This window comes from Lethenteron reissneri, chromosome 12, assembly GCF_015708825.2.
Source record: "Lethenteron reissneri isolate LAM-NWPU_2019-01 chromosome 12, ASM1570882v1, whole genome shotgun sequence".
In the NCBI taxonomy this organism is placed as follows: Eukaryota; Metazoa; Chordata; class Hyperoartia; order Petromyzontiformes; family Petromyzontidae; genus Lethenteron; species Lethenteron reissneri.
This window is the reverse complement of record NC_083790.1, coordinates 8,147,807-8,170,730: the sequence shown is the minus strand read 5'-3', so window position 1 is coordinate 8,170,730 and position 22,924 is coordinate 8,147,807. Positions and strand designations below refer to the sequence as shown.

General features: G+C 42.4%; 1 protein-coding gene across 5 annotated transcripts in view; it reads left to right on the top strand.

The window, feature by feature from the left end:
- Positions 1-22,924, top strand: part of SH3GLB1 (SH3 domain containing GRB2 like, endophilin B1) — a 50,805-nt gene that overhangs the window by 5,550 nt on the left and 22,331 nt on the right. The window contains exons 2-9 of one of the 5 annotated variants that reach the window (XM_061550636.1): positions 2,468-2,609; positions 8,371-8,499; positions 11,805-11,938; positions 13,095-13,187; positions 14,439-14,501; positions 17,991-18,029; positions 19,410-19,433; positions 22,799-22,888. In XM_061550636.1, the coding sequence (XP_061406620.1) occupies positions 2,468-2,609; positions 8,371-8,499; positions 11,805-11,938; positions 13,095-13,187; positions 14,439-14,501; positions 17,991-18,029; positions 19,410-19,433; positions 22,799-22,888 (714 nt within the window). The remainder of the gene's footprint in view (positions 1-2,467; positions 2,610-8,370; positions 8,500-11,804; positions 11,939-13,094; positions 13,188-14,438; positions 14,502-17,990; positions 18,030-19,409; positions 19,434-22,798; positions 22,889-22,924) is intronic. The other 4 variants (XM_061550638.1, XM_061550639.1, XM_061550640.1 and 1 more) reach the window with 4 other exon arrangements.

Sequence of the window (22,924 nt, the reverse complement as noted above, 5' to 3'; positions counted from 1 at the left end):
GTCACGAAAGCTTTAAATCGAAATTTAAGTGCATATTTGTTTAATAACCATCACCAAGGTTACCCGTTTTATTGTTTTTACTTTGCAGTTAAAGTTTGTGAGATAGTTTGTAGTGAAAATTTGTGCATATCTCTCACAAATTTCTATGAGCATAGTGGCTGAGGAACATATTTGCTCATTGTAGCTCTGAATGGGGCCCTGAAGGGGACTTTCATTGTAGGCTGGCGACACTAATAATGATTCACCTTGCGATGTTTTTAATAACTATATAATGAACTGTGTGCGCATTAAAAAAAATAACTGCTGGCTGTTGATGGTAAAATATTGATTATGAAATGGGGTGTTAATATTTCAGAGCCTGCCTCTCAGCCCATATTACATCACTTGGCGTTAAAAGCAATGTTATGAGATAGCTGGGTGGACTGGGTGTAATGCACCGTGTCGGAGCGCTGAGAAAACACCTCTTCGGAGAGCATGCACTCAGGCTCCCAGTTGTGCTCAGCGAAAATTGAATGCATCTCAGCGCAGATGCACAGCATGTTTAATAGACCTGAGCTCCAAGCCCATTCACAGTTGACTGCACCAAAGGAACGAATGCTACTGTGAGTAATATCCCAAGCAATGTGTTTCATATATAGCAGTATCTGCAGGCATCAACTATTTCATCATATTCCTTCTTTAACCCGCTGCTGGATGCATGTTATAGTAATGATAATAGCTTTTTACCCAGGTTGGTTGGCCTGTACATGTTCTGTTATTCTGTTCCCAATGTATGTACTTATGCCTTGGGCAATTACTGTACAGAAAGTGGGCCAGGACCAAAATGCTGAAATAAAATAGGTGGGCGAGGGCAGGCTGGGGTGCTTATGGAAAATTGAACTTAATCATGAAAATCAACATACCAATATGCCGAAATAACTTTTTTTAAATCAGTGTATATTACCTGCTATGATACGTGGATTGGAAACATTGATAATTAAGTGCAAGCTGAAAAGTGTGTAATAAAGGATTGAAAATTGCCCGCTTGGAATTATACTGAGAGACAGAAAATGGATCTGAGAGCGAATGAAAATTACGCATAATTGACTTGAGAAAAATTAAGTAGGCTAGCTGGAAGGGGGATGATAGCTAGTGGTCAAGACTGACAATGGACTGGCAGCCAAAGAAGGGAACATGCCAGAGAGGATAACCACCACCTGAATCGAAGAATGAGATAAGCTCATGTGCCGGAGCAAGATGGGTTGTTGCATTGCAAGAGTGAGGATTGGAATGGCTTGGAGAAGCCTTCATACAGCAGTGGATAGATCATGGCTGATGACTTTGACTTTCGCAAGGAAGGACTCAACCCATTTGCAAAACTATTTTGGAAGTGTCTTGATCAGGCTGTTTTTTCAGTAAATATTTATGTTTGTGGGAACCTTGATCACCTACAAATTCCATAGACTCTATGTCAGAAATTTACATGCCGTAGTGTCACGTACTGCCACCTTGCTGCCATGGCAGATGAATGTTTCACACACAATGAACTCTGCATGATCCATTAACCCTACTTCCAAAGAATTTGATCACAGGCGTGCACTACCATGCATGCATAACTATAGGCATGTGCTGCTGTCATCCTGTATCCTTCAGTTCTGTACAGCTGCCATGGAGTTTATTTTATCCTGTGCCTCTATTTCCCTGCTCTGTACTCATTTTGTTTGGTCCTTGTATATGCCATTAAGGGTGTCCTAACCATCTCAACAGATACAGACTATTGACTTTATTTTAGCAGGTAAAGCTCCCGGAGACAACAAGTGTATTTTGCAAAGTTGAGAGATACAAATATGCACTTTAGACACCAAAACAGAGATTTGTGATCTGCAATCGAAGTTGATTTTCACTTCAGCAGTAGATAGATGCATGCCATACTGAGTACAGTCTGTTCTCCTATAACGCGTGTTTTTATAACACAGATTGGATATAACACGATGAATGTATTAGGGAACCATTTTTAATAACCCGGATGCGAATTCAAATATAAGGCGTGAACAGAACTATGTCGGGCGAGTAGGAATAAGCGGTTGTACGGCTGCCTCTGTGTAGCATTACACAAGGCGAGATGCTGCTGAATGTTTCTAGATGCTACCCACGCACCTCAGTCTTTGTTCGGCCTGCATACGGAACTCATCGCAGATCCTACCCTGTATTATATAGAATTTATTTTAACGCGATTTTTCAATAATGTGGTGTTCTTTAGGAATGCAATTACCACGTTATAGGAGAACAGTCTGTTTAAAGCTGCAAATTTGGCCTCAACATTGCAGTGCATTGGGGTATCTCCACGCACACTGGCATATGATGACACGTTAAATCAAACAAGTGCATTAAAACATGCCACCACCACATATTGACTCCACCGTATACGCGCGGCCACAATAGTGAAGGCGATTAAACGGTTTCACCCGTGTGGTTTCGCTGCCATTAGTTTACAGAGGAGAAGCTCGGTGGGGCGGAGCGCACCGAGCTCGACGCGCACTTTGAGAACCTGATGACGCGAGCGGACAGCACCAAGAACTGGACGGAGAAGATCATGCGGCAGACGGAGGTGGTGCTGCAGCCCAACCCAAGTAAGGGACTCGCGGTGTCCATGCATGTTGGCTATTCATGATCCTCTGCTTCGCCATGGATGTTTTCTGTGGTGTAATGGTTAGCAGCACGCTGGACCTGCAATCCAGAGGTCACCAGTTCGATTATATATCTTGGCTCGGCAGTTGAAACAACGGAACAAGTGTCTTAAATCGCCCGCCTCTGTCCACCCAGCAGTATAAATGAATACAGGACATATTCTTTGGGTCTTTCGGTAAAGTCACGTAGGATAGGTTCAAAGAAAATAACAAAAAACTTTGACGTTTCGATCGCAACACAAGCGTTCGTCATCAGGAAAAGGGGGGTTAGCTTCTAAAGACAAACTGTTTATAAAGGTTTGAAATGGGCGTGGCCCAAATGTCAGCAGCCAATGTTAATGTAAGTGGTGGGCAGCGACTGCGGCGGTGGTGGTTTTTCCACCAATCAAAGGGCTGCCAGGTAAAAATTAGCATGTCAATGTAAGATCGCCGAGCGCCTGGGTTTTGCATGTCGGGGACCACATCCTTCACAGATGGGATCAGATTACGAATTTTATGCACTGTGTTAAATCGAACCTGGATCTTGTGTTTGCTCATGATTTTGGAAGTTTTTTGGTAACCCCTGCTATGTATGGCAAGGTGATGGTTTTGATTGGGTCCTCAGATGGTTCTTTCCCAACGGTTGGGTTGATAGCTTTATGGAGTGTGTAGTCTGAATATCCATTCATCTTGAGAGCTTGGTGTACGTGTTCCAGTTCGCTGGCTAAGTGATGTCGGAAATACATCGGGCTCTATAGCGTAGAGGTTTTGATGAGGGAATTCTTCTGGGAAGGATGGTGGTGGGAGTCGGGTTTTAGAGATGCATCCGTTTGGGTGGCTTTCCTGTAGACAGAGTGTACCATTGAGCCATCTGGTCTCTTTTCGATTAAAACATCCAAGAATGGTAGCTTGCTATCCTTTTCCACCTCCATGGTGAATTTGATGGCTGGGTGTATGGAATTGATGTGGTTGAGGAATTGGTTCAGAGCTGGTCGGCCATGTGGCCAAATGACAAACGTGTCATCTACGTATCTCTTCCACAAGAACAGACGTAGAGTGGATGCCTGGATGGCATCTGTCTCAATTTTTTCCATTAAAACATTGGCTACAACTGGAGATAAGGGAGAAACCCATTGGGGTACCTTCAACTTGTTTGTAGAATGTTCCATTCCAGGTGAAATAAGTGTTGGTGAGGCAGTGTCTCACCAGGGCTGGTACATCAGCATTCAGTCCTTGTTGGACCAAATCTTCAATTATTGCAATGGTGTCAGGCACAGGAACTTTGGTAAACAAAGAGACTACATCGAAACTAACGAGCAAATCACCTGGAGATAGTGAGATGTCCTTAATTAACGATGCCAAGTGAGCTGAGTTACGTACAGCTGAGGTGGTCTTACCAGTGAATGGTTGTAAGGTCTCGGACAGAAATCGGGCCAGTTTGTCGGTGGGTGAGTCAATGGTATTTTTGGTAAGCCATGAGTCAATGGTATTTTTGGTAAGCCATACAATCTGGGTGGTCTAGCAGCAGAGGGTTTTAAGGAAAACCCGCTTGGTTATGAACAGTTTGCCTTTAGAAGCTAACCCCCCTTTTCCTGATGACGACCGCTTGTGTTGCGATCGAAACGTCGTAGGTTTTTGTTATTTTCTTTGAACCTATCTCCGTGACTTTACCGAAAGACCAAAATAATATGAACTCCTGCAGTCACGAAAGCTTTAAGTCAATAATACAGGACAGTTATTCGGATGGTCGATCGCGTGTGGGTGGAATAAAGTGTAGGTACTGACACTTCTTCCAAGAAGTCTTGCCGGCATGGAAGAGGAGACCAAATACCATCTGGAGACGTTCTCTTGGGCTCCTCGTGGTTGACCCTTCTGCCAAGAGTAGCTTGAGCAAACAATTGCGGGTCTACACCTTGACTTATTTGACTCACCATGAGCAATTTATATTATGTCAGCATTGCTGTTGAAACATGTGTACGGATATATTTAATTTTCTGTTTTTTCACGAGTGCAATTTCTGTGAGTGCGCAATCCTAGGAATGTGTCGGACAGTACCAGCTGTTGGCCACTCAGGAATTGTTAATGTTGTGGAGCATAATGGTTGTGCATCTGGGTTTAGTGTTCCCAGTTGGTCAATTGGTAAGAGCGGCTGTTTATATGAATCTTTGCAAACATGCACAGCTACAAACTAGAGCGAGTAGAAGTGTTAACTTATAATAGTGTTGTTTATTGTTTGCTGATATTTCCTCGTCGGGAAATCCCCACGTTGCCAATGAAAGAATTCTCCTCATTTACTTCCTGCACTCCGTCCTCTGCTTCACGGCTAATTCCCATGCCCATTCCCTCCACACAGCACACCACTCGCAACACAAAACCTCAATTACTCTGCCTTAGCAACATCACTAGGACTGTATTTCCCAAAAAGTATGCCCAGAACCATGAATTGTTGTTAACAGATGTGAGCGTGGTGTTTCTTTTAATTATTCTCTCTTTGGATGGCTGTGGTTGTTAACATGATTATACCCTCCCTTTATAGATGTTATATTGTTTTGCAAGAATTTTAGTTGCACTTTAATTGCACTTTAATTGGAAATAGACCTGCCCTCATTTATGAACACTGTGACTCATTCTGGGTTAATGTATCTGTGTGCATTTTGGTTCATGTCGGCTCAACATCAACATTTCTAGGCAGGCATTTACCTTCACACTTCGGCTTATCGTGTATGGCCAGTTGTTTTAAACACAAAACCCACAAACCATTCACACTGGTGAGATATGTGGCTTGGAACACCAGAGGCCAGTCACGCAACTGCCAATAAAACGGTTGCCCAAGCCATCCTAACCAGTTTAATGTAATTTTTCAATCAATTGTAAGGAAAATTGGACTTGGCTGATAAACTAATATGTTTGGCCAACAAGCCAACGTGCAGTGTGATAGCTCGCCAACTCAAATGATCCGTAAGTATCCGTAAACACAACCAGGGTACTCCTGTGAATGTCTAGCGAATAAAAGCCAAGGCAGCATTCGTGCTGACGGAAGGTTGGAAAGAACGAGCAGAGTGGGGCACACGCCCTTTCGTGGGTTGCGTAAATATGAGCTTGCATAGTTTGTGGTGGGTGAGGAAGCATTCCGCAATAGATTTAATCAGAGGGTTGAACAGGTCTCAAGCTTATATGATGATGAGAGTCCAGTGTTGCAATACGTCAAAAACACGCAACAAGACTCGCATGTTTGTGACAATTCGCTTTTTAACTTTAAAGAGTTCCTTCATGGAGACGAGACTTTAACTAGCATTCAAAAATTTGGTTGATAAAACATTTTTAAGTTTCTAAATATATGTATTTGTCTAATTTCATTTGTTTTTCTCGGTCATGTGAAACTGAAGTCTAACATTTTAAATGAACCATTTGGCGGAAAACAATTCATCATCGTTCAATTGTAATATGACGGCACCAAGAAATGTAATTCCAGGTGAGCGCATTTTTAAATCCTTTATATTAAGTTCACTTGCTTGCTTTCTTAGGACCGTGCAAATCTTTCGGTCGTTTTTTAACCCACTTCCCGTGATCCAATCGAGCTGACATTTTTCACACAGACTCGTTGTGCGTGACAATTAATTTTCGTGAAAAAAATGTCCACAATTTTACACTGTTTAGGGAAAAAAAATTAAATATTTAATTACCAATTGCTTAATGGTGGCAGACAATCATCTGACCCATAGGTGGCAGCCATCTCAAGCCAGAGGACGAGAGGACTCTTGCCGCCCCGATGCCACGCATATAAAGGATTTATAGTGAAAAATTTTGTTTTTACGGGTTAATTTTTAGAGTATGGGAAGCAAATGCCCCACTTGTGAGGTGCAACGATTCAGTGGGCCTTTTCCCATTTCATTATCGTCACTCACTGCTCTAAAAATTAGGTTTGTAATTTTCACATTAGAGAAATTTAGCAGCTCGTGAAATTTGACACGCCCTTTATTTTATTCGCATTCATCCTCTCCAATGGACTTGACGTTTTATTGATCGATGGCTTAATGGTTGCACTGAGCTCAGGTGTGAGTCACAGATTACTTTTTTTTTCTTACAAGGCGCTTCAGGTCTATGCTGGAGGTGGGGCACAGCAGAGCAGAGTTTAGGGCAGGCTGTGTGGTGGATGACAAAGTGCGCTCTTGATATGGAGAGAATGGATCGGGCAGAGCCCTTATAGTCCTGCAGCTGTATGTAGATAGATCTGGCAGGTCTGCAGAGGGCTATAAATGCCACCCATTCATGAATGCCTCATGTGTGATACATCAGTGTAATATACATAGCTACTCCTTCGAGCTGTTTTGGAGCTCACTTGTCTTTGCCTGGCTGTTTGCTTGCAACAGGTCTACAAACTGTAAAGGGAGGGGGTCATCTTATGTACATTCTTGCTTAAAGCTGGAGGAAGCTCTCTTTTCATACTGGATTGACCGGGTTTTTGTGGAGATTGCTCACGGCAGGTTATGCCCAGGACAGTTCAAAATGTGAATTGCTTGGAAGACTATCAATCATGCATTTAAGTGTATGGGTCACACCCATATTTGAGAAGCCACAAAGGCAATAGCAGAAAATTGTGTTGCACTTTTCTTGAAAGACAGGGGTTACTGACAATGCTGCTTATAAAATAGGGTGAACCGATTTATGAAGAGATAGATTGACTAGATAGCATGTTGCAAGAATTACAAGAGACTCAAACAACACCAAGGCACTTGAATATTCTAACATGTGACATACCATTAATGCTTTATTCCTTTCTCTTGTTTGGTGTAGTGGCAGTATATGCTGTTGCTTGCCACTGACCTTCCCCTGGGTGGGATTGTGGTCTGTAGGCTTTCTCAGGCTAAATCCCATCTTTCTCTAATACCATTGCCTACCCCTTGTTGGGTATTCTCCCTGGAATTTTCTTTTCGCTTTGCTGAGCAGTGGAGCCTCTGCGATCCTTTCATTTGGCATTCTGCTGACATGCTCAGACCATTTAAAATAGGTAGGTCATCCCGAGTGCTCTGGTGATGGCTTTTTAATATTGCCAATTGTTCAACATCTGACTGAATTGTCACCTTACTTTTTCAGTACAATTTAATGGTGGCTGGCAGGCCTGGAGGTCAACACACTCACCATTGGGCCATTTTGCCTGTAGTCATTACGTTCAGCTTCTGCAAGTGGCCTGCTCAATAGCACAAGGCTTTGTCAAAGTACACTGTGTCCTTTACATTGAATGTAAACAAATTGAGTGATATGATTCTCAGGAGAAATCTCAGAACTTAAAATGACCCACAATTTGACACGATATTTCTGCGTGTATTTTTCTAGATATAAAAGTGTCCCTGTAAAAAATATTCATTTATCTCATTAGGTTGTCAATTAGTTAATTGATAAGGTTCAGCAGAAGCAGTCACTAACTGTTTGCTAATCATAGGTGTGATAAAGTGCCACTGCATGCAGGCACAAATTGGTTGTCAAAAGCCACCATAGCTTAGGTAGACCAACCTTCAAACAATCCATTCATGAATCAATTTTCCTTACAGCGGCTCACTAAAGTACAACTATCGCTTGCGTTACTGGCTGGTTCTGTCGTTTGAGCTCGCAGCCTCCGTTTGAGGCATGTGCCTGGCGTTTGGAAGGGACGCACACAAGAGTCTGGAGTAACCGCCGTACCGGCGAGAGGTTAACTTGTGTGTGTGCGTGCGTGCTTGTGCGGCAGCGGCACGGGTGGAGGAGTTCGTGTACGAGAAGCTGGAGAAGAAGGGACCTGCCCGACAACGCACGGTGGAGCTGCTGGGCCAGTACATGACCGATGCTGGCAATGACTTTGGTGCAGGAACCCCCTATGGTGAGGCCAACATACACAGCCACTTGCTCATGCATGCCTAAATAAGCAGTGTATGTAGCAGCCAGAAAGCCTAGCGGTCACTGCCGATTCCGCACAGTCCACACCTAAATTCTTACAACCGCTGAAATGGTTATACTGTAACGTCAAGTATTCCTGCAGGATAGACTCACGAAGCCTCGAGACTTTATCTTTTTTCATAAGTCAGTAAAAAATATGATTAAATCCTTGAATTTGTTTTAACGCTGAATGGATATGTATGTTTTCTCACCACAATGAAACAAAACCTGTTATGCTGTCCCATTTGTAAGGTGGCAGCTTGTGTAAGCTGATTGTGACCATGTCAAAGTCAGCTTTCAGCCCAGGCACACTGCACATTGTTCACTAGGCCAGCAAAAAAATATAGGAACCAAAATAGTTATGAAATTAAACTACGAAAAGTAAAGTGTAAGGAAGCTCACATATGGACAAGAGGCCTTCACACGCAAATAAAATCCGCATATACCCTCAGTAATTTAAATGATCGTACTTTGGAACAAATATCATCACATCTCAAAAGGTACTTTGGGTTTAAGCAGAGTAAATATTTGAATGTGAAATCACACGGGAATACATTGGGCTGCTTTTGTATCTGTAGAGTGTTCACTGCTGAGTGTGAGTGCACTTCTTCCTCTGGCATAGGGCCCAACCGACACCCCAGTGTGATGCTGTGGGGACACGTTTTGCTGCATGAGGTAGCGTGTTTACGATGTTAATATGCCGTCCTGTCTCCTCGGTGGATATGAAATAGCCCGTGGCACACATCCATAAAGAACAAGAATGTTGGTTGACCCTAGTGTCTGGGCTAACATCCCACAATAGGGCAATAAGATGTCTAATGTGGCCAAATTGCCAATACCTTTTGAGTTTCTAAAAGCAGGTCTTCGCCCTGAAGATTGTAGGCCCCCATGCATTGAGACACATCCATGACCAGTTGTAGGAATAACATTTTCAAAATGTGGCAAATAGACAAGTGAGTAGACAGGAGTGGAGTATTAAAATACAACCTACAGTACTACAGTAGAGGATGTTTTTCTTGTTTGTGTGAATATAAACCTGTTATCACATGATTTTGTTTGGAAATCTGAACTGTGCTGTCACATTAAGGTACCGCAAGCTGTAGGAATTTACAAAGGGAAAGGTATGCAGATGTAGACACGAATAATTTATATTTCATTTTTTTTTCTCAAATAACGAGTGCAATGATTTTTTAGGGAATACGCCAGCTGTGAGGCGAGGGACTTTTAAGAATCCTAGCAAGCCTCCAATTAACCCATATTCACAGAATCAGAACAAGGGGCGGCAACAAGGTGAACCTTGCGTACGACTTGACTGTCAGGGTGGGAGCTGGGTAAATAATACGGTGCTCAGAGACCATTTATGGACCAGTCACGCTGCCTGCGCGTGCAACATTTGCAATTTTAGGTTGTCAGCACGGCACGCATGAAACGGTAAACATCGAAGTGGGTTGAGATCTATAGTGGGCTGTAACACACTGCCAGCTCACCGCTTTTCACGTATTTCTGTAATATTGTTTTGTCCCCCATTTGGGGGATATAGTTATTACTGATATTGATGTTTTTTTTCCATGATATTTTATGAGATATTGGAACAGAGGCAGTGGCAGATTACAAGCATATCACTTTGACATGTCATTCTTGTTTAAATTTATTTGGCATTCAATAAAACTAGATAGTTGACATTTATGTATTTTTTGCTTTTGATTTGGACTGGTGAATGTCTTGGTTTCACTTTATCCAGTGTGTGAGCAAGGCTTATGTGATGAATAAGGTTCTACCATTTCCCTCCGTCCAGATAGTCTAGTTTCTAGAATACCCAAGGCTAGTACATTTACCAGCCAGCCATCCATCTCGACGAAACATAGCATTTTATCATGGGCAGTCTATAGAACTTGCTCTGAGCAGCATTTCATCACAGGGGCCCCATCGGCCAAAACTGAGCAACGTTTTATCTTTTGAGACCCATAGGCTAACATTTCACAGCTTTTTATCACTGAAGGCCCATAGGCCAGCATTGAACAGCATTTTATTATTGAAGCCCCATAGGCTCACATTGAGCAGAATTATATCATTGCAGCCCGATAGGGCAGCAGTGAGTAGCATTTGTTTTTGCATTATATAAATATTGTTAGATTCAAGAACTTTGATGGGTTTTTTTTTTGTCGAATACCATTTTTTTACCTAATGATTGGATTGTGAGATCTTATTTATAAATAGAGACTGATAATAGGTGTTTCCCCTTATTTCTGGCAACAAAACAGCTGTGTTAAGATGTTGAAACACCAAACTGAATCCTTTTACGAGCAATCATGTCACTGCATTAAACCTATTATATTTTGGTACTGGCAAAGGAGGTCCCATAAATAGAGACTGACTAACAAATACAATAAATAATGATATGCGCACAATATATTCACGTGTGGTGAAGCATTCACACAGGTTTGAATATTCTGCTGTAAGCCCAGCGACCTAAATTCATACAGCGGCGGATTGACAAATGGCCGTATATTAGTTCAATTAAATACAAATATATACAGCCCGTGTTTGTATTCTACACACACATACACACTTAATAATTTACATTCCTTTCTTAGTTCAGTGTTTGATGAGGGCCTGCCCAAACCATGTCAGTCGTGACTATTGTTTAACCATAATTCACCATGATTGTCAGTGCTCGTTGGTTACTGGTTGGGGGCAGCCAGGACTGGCTCAGATATCACTTGGCACTGATGTTAGCCATAGCCAGGAATCAAACTCAGGTCACCGGGTTGATAGTGCAACGCACGAATCACTATGCCACTGCAAGTACAACCCGTTTGCTATTCCACTGCTAGATGAGGGGGGTGAGGGGACTCTCCACGCCTTGTATAACTTGAGGGATACTTGACCCCAGTTTACTCACTGGGTCAGTGTGGAGCAGTGAAGGTGGCGGCGGGGGGGCGAGTGTAGAACAACAATAGACTTTGCTGCACTGCCCTCCACTACCCACAATGCCTACTGCGCCTGTCTTGTGTGAACGGCGTTCGTCCTTCTAAGCACACCGTGCACGTTCTGCCCTGCTCGGTGTCTGAGGTATGATGGATATCCGGCACATTTCAGGTGCTTTGGTCACAGGCCATAACTATAGAGAGCGGTGTAATTCTTCGCGCCATTTGCACAAACACGAACCCAGTGCTTGGTGTTACCGATCTGCCCATTGGGTATGGCCTGGAAGTGGAAGTCCTCGGTGTGTCTCCCCTGTGCTCGCAGGCGGAGCCCTCATCAAGGTCGGCGAGTCGCAGAAGCTGTTGGGCCTGGCCGAGAAGGAGTTTGTCCAGGCGTCCACCATCAACTTCCTCACCCCTCTGCGCAACTTCCTGGAGGGTGACTACAAGGCAATGGCGGTGAGTGTCACTCATGATTGTTGCTCGTCCCTTGAACGTTCATATTATTTAGATTATTTGGCTGCTATAAATTCCCACATGATTGGCTATCTAGTTGAGTGATCATTTGTGGCCAGGTCGCTTCTGAAAAATAAGCTAATAGCTCAGTGGCCTTTACCTGGTAAAATAAAATTGTTTTTTTTAGCGATTTGTTTATTCTTCCTATACTTTGCACTCCTATCTTGTTTTTGTATTTTTGTTGTAACGTTCTGATCGGATTCCTTCACTGGGCCATACCCATGGCTGGGGAGGCCAACCAAAGCCTCCTGGTGTGGCTCAGTATGGCTTAACCTAGACCAGAGGTCGCAAACGGGTTTTGATTCCTTACCCGTACCCGTACCCGGCCGCACCAGGGTCGCAAACGGGTACCCATACCCGGCTGTACCCATACCCTACCCGTACGCGGCCGGGTACGGGTAGGGTACAGGTATCGGGTACCCGATTGCGACCTCTGGGATGAAGCCATGTTGCAGGCGCGGGTGGGTTGATTCTAGGAACTTGAATTGTGAGAAGAGACAAGACGTTGGGAAATTAATGACAAACGGTTACTCACCAGTGACTCACGGTCTACCCGTACCCGTACCCGGCCGTACCAGGGTTGCAAACGGGTACCCGTACCCGGCTGGGTACGGTTAGCCGTGTATTGGGTAGGGTACGGGTATCGGGTACCCGGTTGCGACCTCTGACCTAGACCCTATACCCCAACTATTGTCTGGATTCAAGTTCCAATTTCTTAATCCAACTTTCGTTTGTGCTGTACTGTTTCCAGCTGTGCATCATTTATATCCAACAAAATCTCAATGTAGGTCATCGATCTGGCAGTGGTTAGAGTGTGTGTTGTTTTCGCAGGACATAATTCTTAACACCACATTACCAAAATCTTTTTTTTTTTGTTCTAAAATATCACACTTTAGAGCTTACATTGTTTGTCTGGGGAAAAAAAAGTATATGCCATTTTGAGATTTTGGAATTAAAGTAAACTTAATCACATGCTGTGGGTGCTGTGAATTGAGCGACATATGTGCCGTTACTTAATGAGAAACCAGGGGATGGTGGGGGAGGTGTGAACTTGTGAGAAAACATTTCTGCGTGTACTTGCGTGCCATGCGCGTGACAGAAAGAGCGCAAGTTACTCCAGAACAAACGCTTGGATCTGGACGCATCGAAAACAAGGCTGAGGAAAGCCAAGGCTGCCGAGGCGAGAGCCAGCGTAAGTAATTTGCTAACAACGCACCACCAGCAGCATGCCTCGTGATGCACGCCGCATCGTGTTCCAAACACATTCTCTCCGTGTCTGGAATCTGCTCAACTATAAACATGTGCCCCATGTTTACCAGTTTTTGCTGTTTGATTGTGTGGATTCCGTCTGCCTGCTGGAGTTTTTTTGTTTTTTGTTGACCTTTTACATTCTTCCTGGAACCATCCAGCAAATTGCACAACATCCTGCACTTTGTACAGCTGTCACTTTATCCAGTTGTGTGTCCATACCAGTTGTGGCACTGTGGGTTATTCGTTATTAATGACTCGTATACAATTCCACTATACATACGTACATTGTATATATAAAGGGGACGTATAATATATTTTGAGAACACAGTCACTAGTTCACAAATTAAGTATATTAGCAGCTGGATATAAGCATATATGTCGTGGGAGCAAGTTCAGCTGTGCTTAGATTAGAAGTAGTGTGGTTGTATCAGAATTTCCCCCTTTACCTGCTCCCTACCAAAGTAATGTGTTGCGTATACTATAACTGTGCTTATAGAAGGTGTGCTTATATACCAGCTTCTTTGGTACTAAGTTTGGATATTATGTTTCGACTGTTAGTTTTTTTTAGATGTGTTTTCGAGGAGCAAAGCTCATATTTAAGTAATAAAAAAAATTAAGTATCGGCTCAAAGGTTTGGAAATTTATTTGAAGGGCATAGAGCGAGGGTCAGAGGAAAGCACCCTTGTTGAATGATTGCACATCTTGTATAGAGTAGGCATAGAGCCGGTCAAGCTCCAGTGTTTTATCATCAAGTGAATAACAGAATTGTACTGGTGACAAAGGTATTCTTTTCCAGCATATTTGAATTGTTTACAAAAACCCATGTGATCGTAAAATAATTATGTGTCGTAGGCTACAAGCCTATCCCCATTTCGCCGTTCGATTTTAACTGCAAATGCACTGGGCCAATGGCATTTGCCAAGTCTATTAAATTAGAAATTAAATTGATGTGCATTCATCACCACGGGTCTTGCCATATACGTATGGCAAATCGCCCGACGATGCTAGATGTAATTTCCAGCGAAACGTCGTACTCAAATTCTAAATGTTGTGGATTCGCTCTTCAAGAAGTAACTAATTGGCGTTTTGTTAACGTGACACATTTTTTACTGATTGGCCGTGTCAGGTGGTGGAGGGTTGCGACACTATGGACGTATGCTACTCACATGCTTAATTCATCCCTGGGCTGCAGGATGAGCCAGACATTCGAGAGACTAGGCCTCGCAATGTTGTGTTCTGGGCCAGTATGGCAGGGGTAAGAATCTTATCAAACATTACATTCGCTCTATGTTGTTTCTGCTTGCTAACAAAATATCATTAATTGTGGCTTTTTGGGACAGGTCACTAAAAATTCTGTAACGCTCTGCAAATGAGTTGTGCCAATCCCATCCATTCTTTGATTTCTTGGAAAATTATTGGCAGCAATCTGGCTGTCGACTCCGTTACACATTAAAAAAAAAATGTTTTACAAAATGTGCAGATGGTGCATTTAATTAGAATCAATGTAGAAATTGAGCTGGGCATATGCCTGCAATTCGGCGCCATAGGGCAAAAGGTTTATGCATCCTGCAGATTTGTGTCTTAACGCCACTGGGTTGCAAAATGGGCAGGAGATGGAATTACCAAAAGTGGGTGAATGAAACCCATGTGTGGATCTTTAAGTGTTATCACCTCGAATGCACAAGCTTTCTCCAGTTACTCCGGTTTATTTTCCACATCCAAAACACACCTCTAAAAGGAACTCTGCCAAACATTCCAATGTAATAGCTTCCTGAAACACGTCTTGACACTGGGTGAGGTTTGGCTGGGATGTAAAAAATATATACTTTATTATGAATCTGTGGTCAATAATTAACTATTGGCAATGGAATGGAAAATGTTTCATCAGAGCCCACTTCACCAGGTAGTTGCTTTAAAATCAGTAAACTCTCGTTGGAGTGCTGAACCAATGCACTATAGGATGCTTTGCATACTAATCAGCCAATAAACGTTTTCCATGCAGTGATACGCCACTTGAAAAGCACAACATGGCCTCCCCTAAATAGTCACAAGATGATAAATTATCAGCTCAGATTTCAGAAAATACCATTACAAACGTTGGAAAATTGTATAACCTTTCTTAAATTCTTTCATTAGTGTGAATTACTGTATATGGCTTAAAGGTTTTTAACTGCAGTTGTAAAGTTGACAGTCAAAATTGTGAGAAATGTGGTCAGGATACTACCTCAAATATTCATGAGTTGAAAGTTAAACACTGGTCTACCACACAAACTTTGTTCATTTTCTTAGAAGTCCAATACTTTGGCTATGGAACCGCCAATGTGCATGTCGCTTATTAAGTAAAGTTATGTCCCATGCAGCCACACTCAATGATTTTCGTTCCAGCCTTCCTTTATCGCCATTGATTGGGTGCTGTTTTCACATGTCTTGACGCTCAAAATTTGAGAAGGAAAATTAACCTCTTGTGTGGGAAATGAAAACTGGTGCAGACATAAAATCAAAACTTTATTTAAGGCCCGCTCTTCTTTTTTTGTTAAATTAGGTGAAGAGCATGTTTTTTTTTATTGATGAATCTCTGACATAAAATTCGGAATTGAGTTTGACTTTAATGGCATGGCCAAAGTAAACGTAGCAATTTAAAATGTACAGGGTTTTTTTCCCCTTGGTGTTTTTATTCTTATGTCTCCATCACTAATCGCAACCGGGACATGGTGTTTTTTTCGTGTACGTTCTATATTGTACTTGGTTTCACTAACCTGGCAGCGAGAACCTGTGCATTGTCTTCACGTGAACATCTCTGTGATGGACATCACATCACGTTTGGCGTGTAAACTAAGACAAATGGCCTTAGCTGCGAATATCAAAATTCCTGCATACTGATTTATGAATCATGATTATATGCATACGTTTTCATGTTCAGAGGGAATATTCTTTTTTGACGATTGACCACATTGGGGTGATGCCTTTGGGTGGTCCCAGCAGAAAAGCAATGTCGTATTTTAATGTTGGACCTCTAACACAGCTTTAGACACAGACTTGCATAGCTGTAATAGCAGAAAGTACTCATCACTGACTCAATTCCATTTTCCCATTATAATTACTAATATTTATACACACAAGCAGAGTTCACTCAAATACACACTTACGTGCATAGCACGATGGGTGAGTACAGCGCATGCAATTGAACAAGCCAAATACTTTTACATTACATAAGCTATACTCGAAAGAAATGCATAAGGTAGTTAGTTTCAGTACTAAGAGTATGGCCAGACACTGTAAAATAGTAATGATGTGACAGAATAAATGAATTATCTTTAATAGGGGAAAAAAATATATGAAATGTACCCTTGTAACCATATACATCATAATTACACTTTGCAACCCAGGGATCGATGAAACTCCCATACAGTCGTTAGGTTCTGCCAGGCGAGGTATTTCATCGACTGCTCGTCAGGATTGGCCAATAAATTGAACATACATTGCCTTAAAAAAAATTCCCTGCACGTCTTTCATTGAACTCCACGGATTGGCACTAAAATTGGCATTGTGAGCAATGTGCTCTTTTTGATGACCCTTTTGGATTAGAGAATATCAGCTCCAGCTCGCTCTCTCTTTTGAGTGAATAATGTTAATACCCAACCTTTCGGAAGGCGTGCTTAATTAACAGTATTTAGAGTTGTGTTTTAGTTCTTTATTTATGGGGGGGGGTAGACGTGAGCATTTTCTTTTTATGTTATATTAAGTTTACCCTGCAAGGAAAACTGTGGTATTTTTATCTCGACGGAAGGTATTTATGTTTTTTCCTCCTGTAGAGGGTGCCACATTCTAGATTCTTCTGCACACTTGGGTACCTTGATGAAAGCGCAATTTATGCCATCACGGCGCTATTCTATCAAAGGTAAAAACCTTTGAAGAAATATATTTTATGTCCGGGTTGACATTCGTCTGACTCGTAAAAAGGGTTTGCTTTAAGAAATTTGAAATATCACTTCTCGCGTCTACGAACTAATAAAATATTGCAACTCTTCGCTGCATCGGGACTTTTGGAAAGACCTTTATTATATTTTTGCGGTGTTTCTCCGTTTACTTTTCATTCGAGGATCAAAAACTGCTTTAATAGTGTCAGCTTATCATGAAAATGTGACCATGATATAATGCCACTGTGTAACCTCTCAGAAAGTTACATTCAACGCATATGAAAATTAAATTAGCATAGTTTCGATAAGTTGCTTAAATATATGTTAATGACCTAAGCAATCTTGTATACCAGATTTTATTTTCAAAAATCATTCAAAGTATTTTCAAAGGCAGCATTCTGCATGGCTTCATAAAGCACTCAATCAGTTTTGCTCCTGAAAAATATGTTATGAAAACATTGCATGGAGAGAAAACAAAACCAGCATTGGGAACCATTTAATTTTAATATCTTTGTCAGATAGTTTTTTTGCCAATCGACAGAACATTTCAGTACGCACAACATTCCTGCAGGCAAGACTGCATTGCCATAGTTGGTTCACTTAGTGGGTGCCCTCAAAAGGGCCAGGGAAGACACTGTTTGCTTGGTTCGCACCCACCACTTCTGCTTCTCTGGGAGGGTGGGGCGGGTTCTGCCGCAGTGTGGCTTTGCGGATGCACAGAACGGTCTCTGCCAGGTTATGTGGCTCCTTGCGTGTTACCCAACTGCCACCGCCGCCCTCGTACTCTGTCTGCGTTCCCCTGTGCCGCCCCCTGCTTTCGGGAGCAGCTCGCAACGGGCACAGAGGAAGGAGATAAAGCCCTGGCGGTAAATGTTGCTCACGCGTGCACTTATAGCATAACAGCAGCAGCAGCTGTGCCCCAACGGAGTGCAGAATGCAGCAGCGGCAGGAAACATGAATCGGAACATCATTAAAAGCATTATATTCAAACGCAGCGTTCTGAATTTTAATATTTGAGTTAAAAATGTATCTCCAAATTTAAAGCTGTTGGCTGTGATACCCTATTTTTAATAGCAATTAATAACATTGAACATATTATCCAGGTGTGAAATCCGTGACACGGCTTGGTTAGCTGTGTGTGTTTCACACTCTGAAAACACTTGTAATGCCACTGGTTTTCACACTTGTACGACAATATCTGGACAATAGGTGAAATGTCACGATTGCTGCCGCCCGCTGCCTCCCCCATGCTGTGCTGTTGGGCTGTAGCCACTGCATTGCACTTCTTTCTGGCTCGCTGTCATGCTCCATCCACCACAGTAACCTTGTGCTGTTTAGAAGCTCGATAATTCATCAATTAACTACTCTACACTGTATTTGCGGATGTTCTAAACGCAAAGCAATAATTTACAGGTACAATTAGATGTTAAAATCCTTTATTGGTTTCATAGACTCATAATAATAATACAGTCATAATAATCTTAACCCCTTTTGATTTGATTCAGTTCTGTACGAAAGACCTCCCCATGCCGTGTTGGTCATGAGCATACATTACCATGCTGATCAATGTGGATTAGTTAAGGAGAAGGGGACCCAGGGCTGCTCCAGACATCGTTCACTGCTGATGTTATCCGTGGCTTGAAATCGTACGCAGAGCGAAGTGGGCGAACCACTGCACTAGCACTGCCCCATATACAGTTACACAGAATAATCCTTATACCTCTTCTTGGTTTTTTCGGTAAAGTCACGTAGAATGGAAATAATAAAATAATAAAAATAAAACATAATAAAATAATTCTCACGACGTTTCGGCCACGACGCAAGCAGCCATCCTCAGGTGGAGAACAGGTCTGTCGAGAAGACAGAATCTGGTCATGAGCATACTTTACCATTATTTTATTATTTCCATTCTACGTGATTTTACCGAAAGAACCAAGAAGATGAATCCCTGCAAGTCACGGAAGCTTTAAATCGAAATCCTTATACCGTTATTTATTTATTATACATTGCTTGAATCCATTTTCAATGTAACTGCGGGAGTACACTGCACCTTTGTGATGGAGGTCGTGAGATGCTAAACAACAGTGGTGAGGAATGTCGCGTCGTGAACGAGCAGACTGTGTGTACAGCCCTTAGCAACGCTTCTTCAGTCGAAGCCTTAAGGAGAAGTCCGAAATCCCTTTTGCTCTGTACTTGTTGTTCTTTATCCTTTTCAACCCTGTTCTTTCCTCTGTGCCCCGCTCAAGATGTGGACAAAGGAGGTCTCCAAAGTAAGTGGGAATGTATTTCGTGAAAAGTTTAAATTTGAGGTGTAACGATTCACCCCCCCCCCCCCCCCCCCCAATGCCGACCCCCCGATGATGCAGTGTTGAAATTGATGTAACGATTCGATTCAAGGAGAAATTATTGTATTTGATGTTAATTTTAACAGTCACTAGTGGTTCCAGAAGTCATATGAAACCATTAAATGTGACATTTGTGGATTGATATTTACAATTTGCTCGCATACATGCTTCGATGCCTGTATTGTGATGTAAGAGAATTATCTTTAATCGATTAATCATTGCATCATTACACCCATACCGTCACGACAGCAATATTAAATGGCACATTCGCACCCAGCTTGTCTCTAATAAATATTCATGACCCGTGCCTAACAATGTATTTTTCTTCTCGTAATTATTGTTGCTTATTATACAATTTGTGATTCACAGTTTTTTTTGTCTGTGCTAACAATAACTACATGATTCATGGGCATGATTACATTTTTCTGATAATTCAATTTTTTTTTTAGAAATTACTGAGTTTCAGACAGTTGTATTCAGTGATATTTCAGTTATACAAAAATACGATGTTCATAATCACATTTTTAAAACACAATATAATCCTTTAAAGCCCAGGAATCATCAGTACTGTCAGAATTACAAAAATGTGTTTGTGCGTATTTATTCTGTATTCTTCCTGACATTCAGATAACACCAACACAACATATGCATTGCAGTGCATGTAATGTAACATTGGCTAACATTTAACATGTAATGTAACGTTGGCTAACATTTAACCCATGAGGTGTGACGCTTCAGCAGCATGCGATGCCTTTGCAATGTGTAGTGGATAGGTGTTCCCCAGAACTCATCTGCCACCATTGCAGATCCCATGGTTCAGTTAGTGGGCCAGTCTTAGGGAGTCACCCATAATCCCACAATGCACTGCTTCACATTAATGCCCCTAATCACCAGTGCAGCGTTGGCTGTGTGAGAGGTGCTAATATTATTTGGGTCATATGCTAAAGTCACGTAGATAGGTTCAAAGAACTTTACCAAAAGCGCCAAAGAATGTGAATTCCTGCAATCACGAAAGCTTTAATTCGAGAGGTGCTAAGTTTTATTTTCCTGGCATCACTTCAACCCCGTTGTGCTGGTCCTACCTAGTACGATACATTGGCAGCCCACAGGCTAGGTATTGACTGAGCAATCGCACCAGATGTAAACGAGACCCAATCTGTATTGCCACACGCATTACGAAGTGGCCGACATGAGAACGGCGGCCGTGTAACACTCCCGTGTGTGATTGGAATCTGCGCATGTCGACGACGACGCGCTGGATTCGGAGAATGCATCTGCCACTCGCGTAGTACAATGCCAGCACTTGGCCAATTGGCAGGTTTAAACCTGACGTTGGAAATGGATCTCTTTTTTCTTGTTGAGATTTGCTGTTGGTGTGTTTAAGGGGGACTCACATTTGAGAGCCTTGCCCGTCACTGCCTATCACTCGGAAGTGGAGGCTAACTCCCAAATTGCTGCTGGAACACTTTTCCTATTTAGTGTCACCTTACATGCTAAGTAAGACCTTGTCCGTGCATATGACTGATTGCTCACAACCTCCTCTGCCAGGCGTCAGACAGGTATATAAGTTTAGAAGACAAGTAGCCATGGGGCCTCTGTTGAGTAGCCAGAGGGTCATACGGACATTATTAATTGAACAGTTACAACATGTAATGTACATGTCCTCCTGTATAAAAGTTGACGGTGGGGGAGGGGGGGTTGCCCCCCCCCCCCTCTTGTCACCTCTGTGCCTATGCCCACTGTGGAGAATTCTAAGTTTCCAGAAAGGCTAGTCTTGAGTTATACTGCGTGCCCACTTAGAATTTTGTAGAAACATTCAGCAGTGCAGCCAAGTGTTTATAACTTGCAGGGCTTGCATGCAAATCTGCTGGCCAGACAAAGTGTCCCCTAGATTTTCCCAGATTGTGCATTTTTTTTTATCTGCAAAATCTCTTGAGATGGAACATCTCATTTGCAAGGGCGGCCAGAAAATGCAGTTTAGATGAGCTGTTCAGTATTTTTTTTTGTTCAAAAAAGGTCTCCAATGTAAACTTTGGCCATCGCTCACACTGCCACAAAAAATCGATTTCAAAATGGAAAAGGCCCGGTTTCATCAGTTACACTGCAGGGCCTGCACACCGTCACGCTGGCTTGTTGCGTTGTCTCGATTTGTTCGTCCAAATCACTGGCTCTTCGCTGAACCATAATCACTCTAAGAGGTAGAAAAAAAACAACTGAGGTTTCTTAGAGTCTCTCCATAAGTCTTCCTTTTGCCAGTTGCATCCTTTGGTGAATCACACCTGCTGTGCATTGCACAACCGCACTTTTGAGATCTTGCTGTAATAGATGCTCCCTGGTGACGTGCTGCATCAGAGGTGAACTGAGACGCAGGACCAGGTGCATGGAATTGGCAGCAAGTGCAGGATTCACGCGGCGTGTGCCTGAGAATTGAGCTTAGCACTTACGACCATTTCCCAGAGCAGTGAGTGGTGTTTACTTTAATTAAAGTTTCAGAGTATCCCTGTGTGCAGAGACCGTGCACTATTATAATTTTCTAAGCGGGACTGCATACATTGCATCTGCAGTGCTGCCTCCTCCATTCTCTCGGCCACATTGACCCAGGCGGCAGGGGAAGGCACAGTCATCAAGCTTGCGCACCGAGGATGAGACCCCGTCTGCCTTATAAAGCCCAATTAATTGCATGAGCCTTAATAGGACATTGTGCTTTGCTAGACCACAGCAGTTAATCCCAGTTTTGTTCAACCCATTAACAATCGCACATTCATGCTTGGATGTGCTTATGAGGTTAAAACCTTACTGTTCTGATTATGACATTCACATGACCTCCATAGTTCCCAGACTTACAAATACCACAACATAGGTATTACAGTGCAATAAAACATATATTTTAGGGATGAATGCCAGCAATATAAAAAAAACATCTTAATTTTAAAAACTATTTTGGATATCGTTTCAGATTTCTAGATTATTTTCGTCTTATAATAATTAAACATCTTCATGCTTCCAAAAGTGATGTCACCCAATGAAACCAAATTTTTTAACAAACTTTAGATTTTTCCAGGTAAATTTTGGCAGGGAAACAAGGAAGTGTCCTGTAAAAGTGACGTCGTTTCCTGTGACGCCATACATTTGTATCAATCTGAAACAACGTGATCTTATGTATAGGCATGGCTTTTAGACTTTTCAGTTTAATCCAAAAATCAGGCATACATCCCTTCTGTAATGATATTTTAACTCGTGCAAAGAGACCGTTTCCCGTGCAAAAGCGTGGCTGCTTGTCGTCCTAACAGGGTGAGCAGGAGGTGCGTGTGGCTCAGGCGGAGTTTGACAGGCAGGCCGAGATCACACGGCTTCTCCTGGAGGGGATCAGCACCACACACGTAAGTGCGAGATCGTTTATTCCAAGTCGCATAACT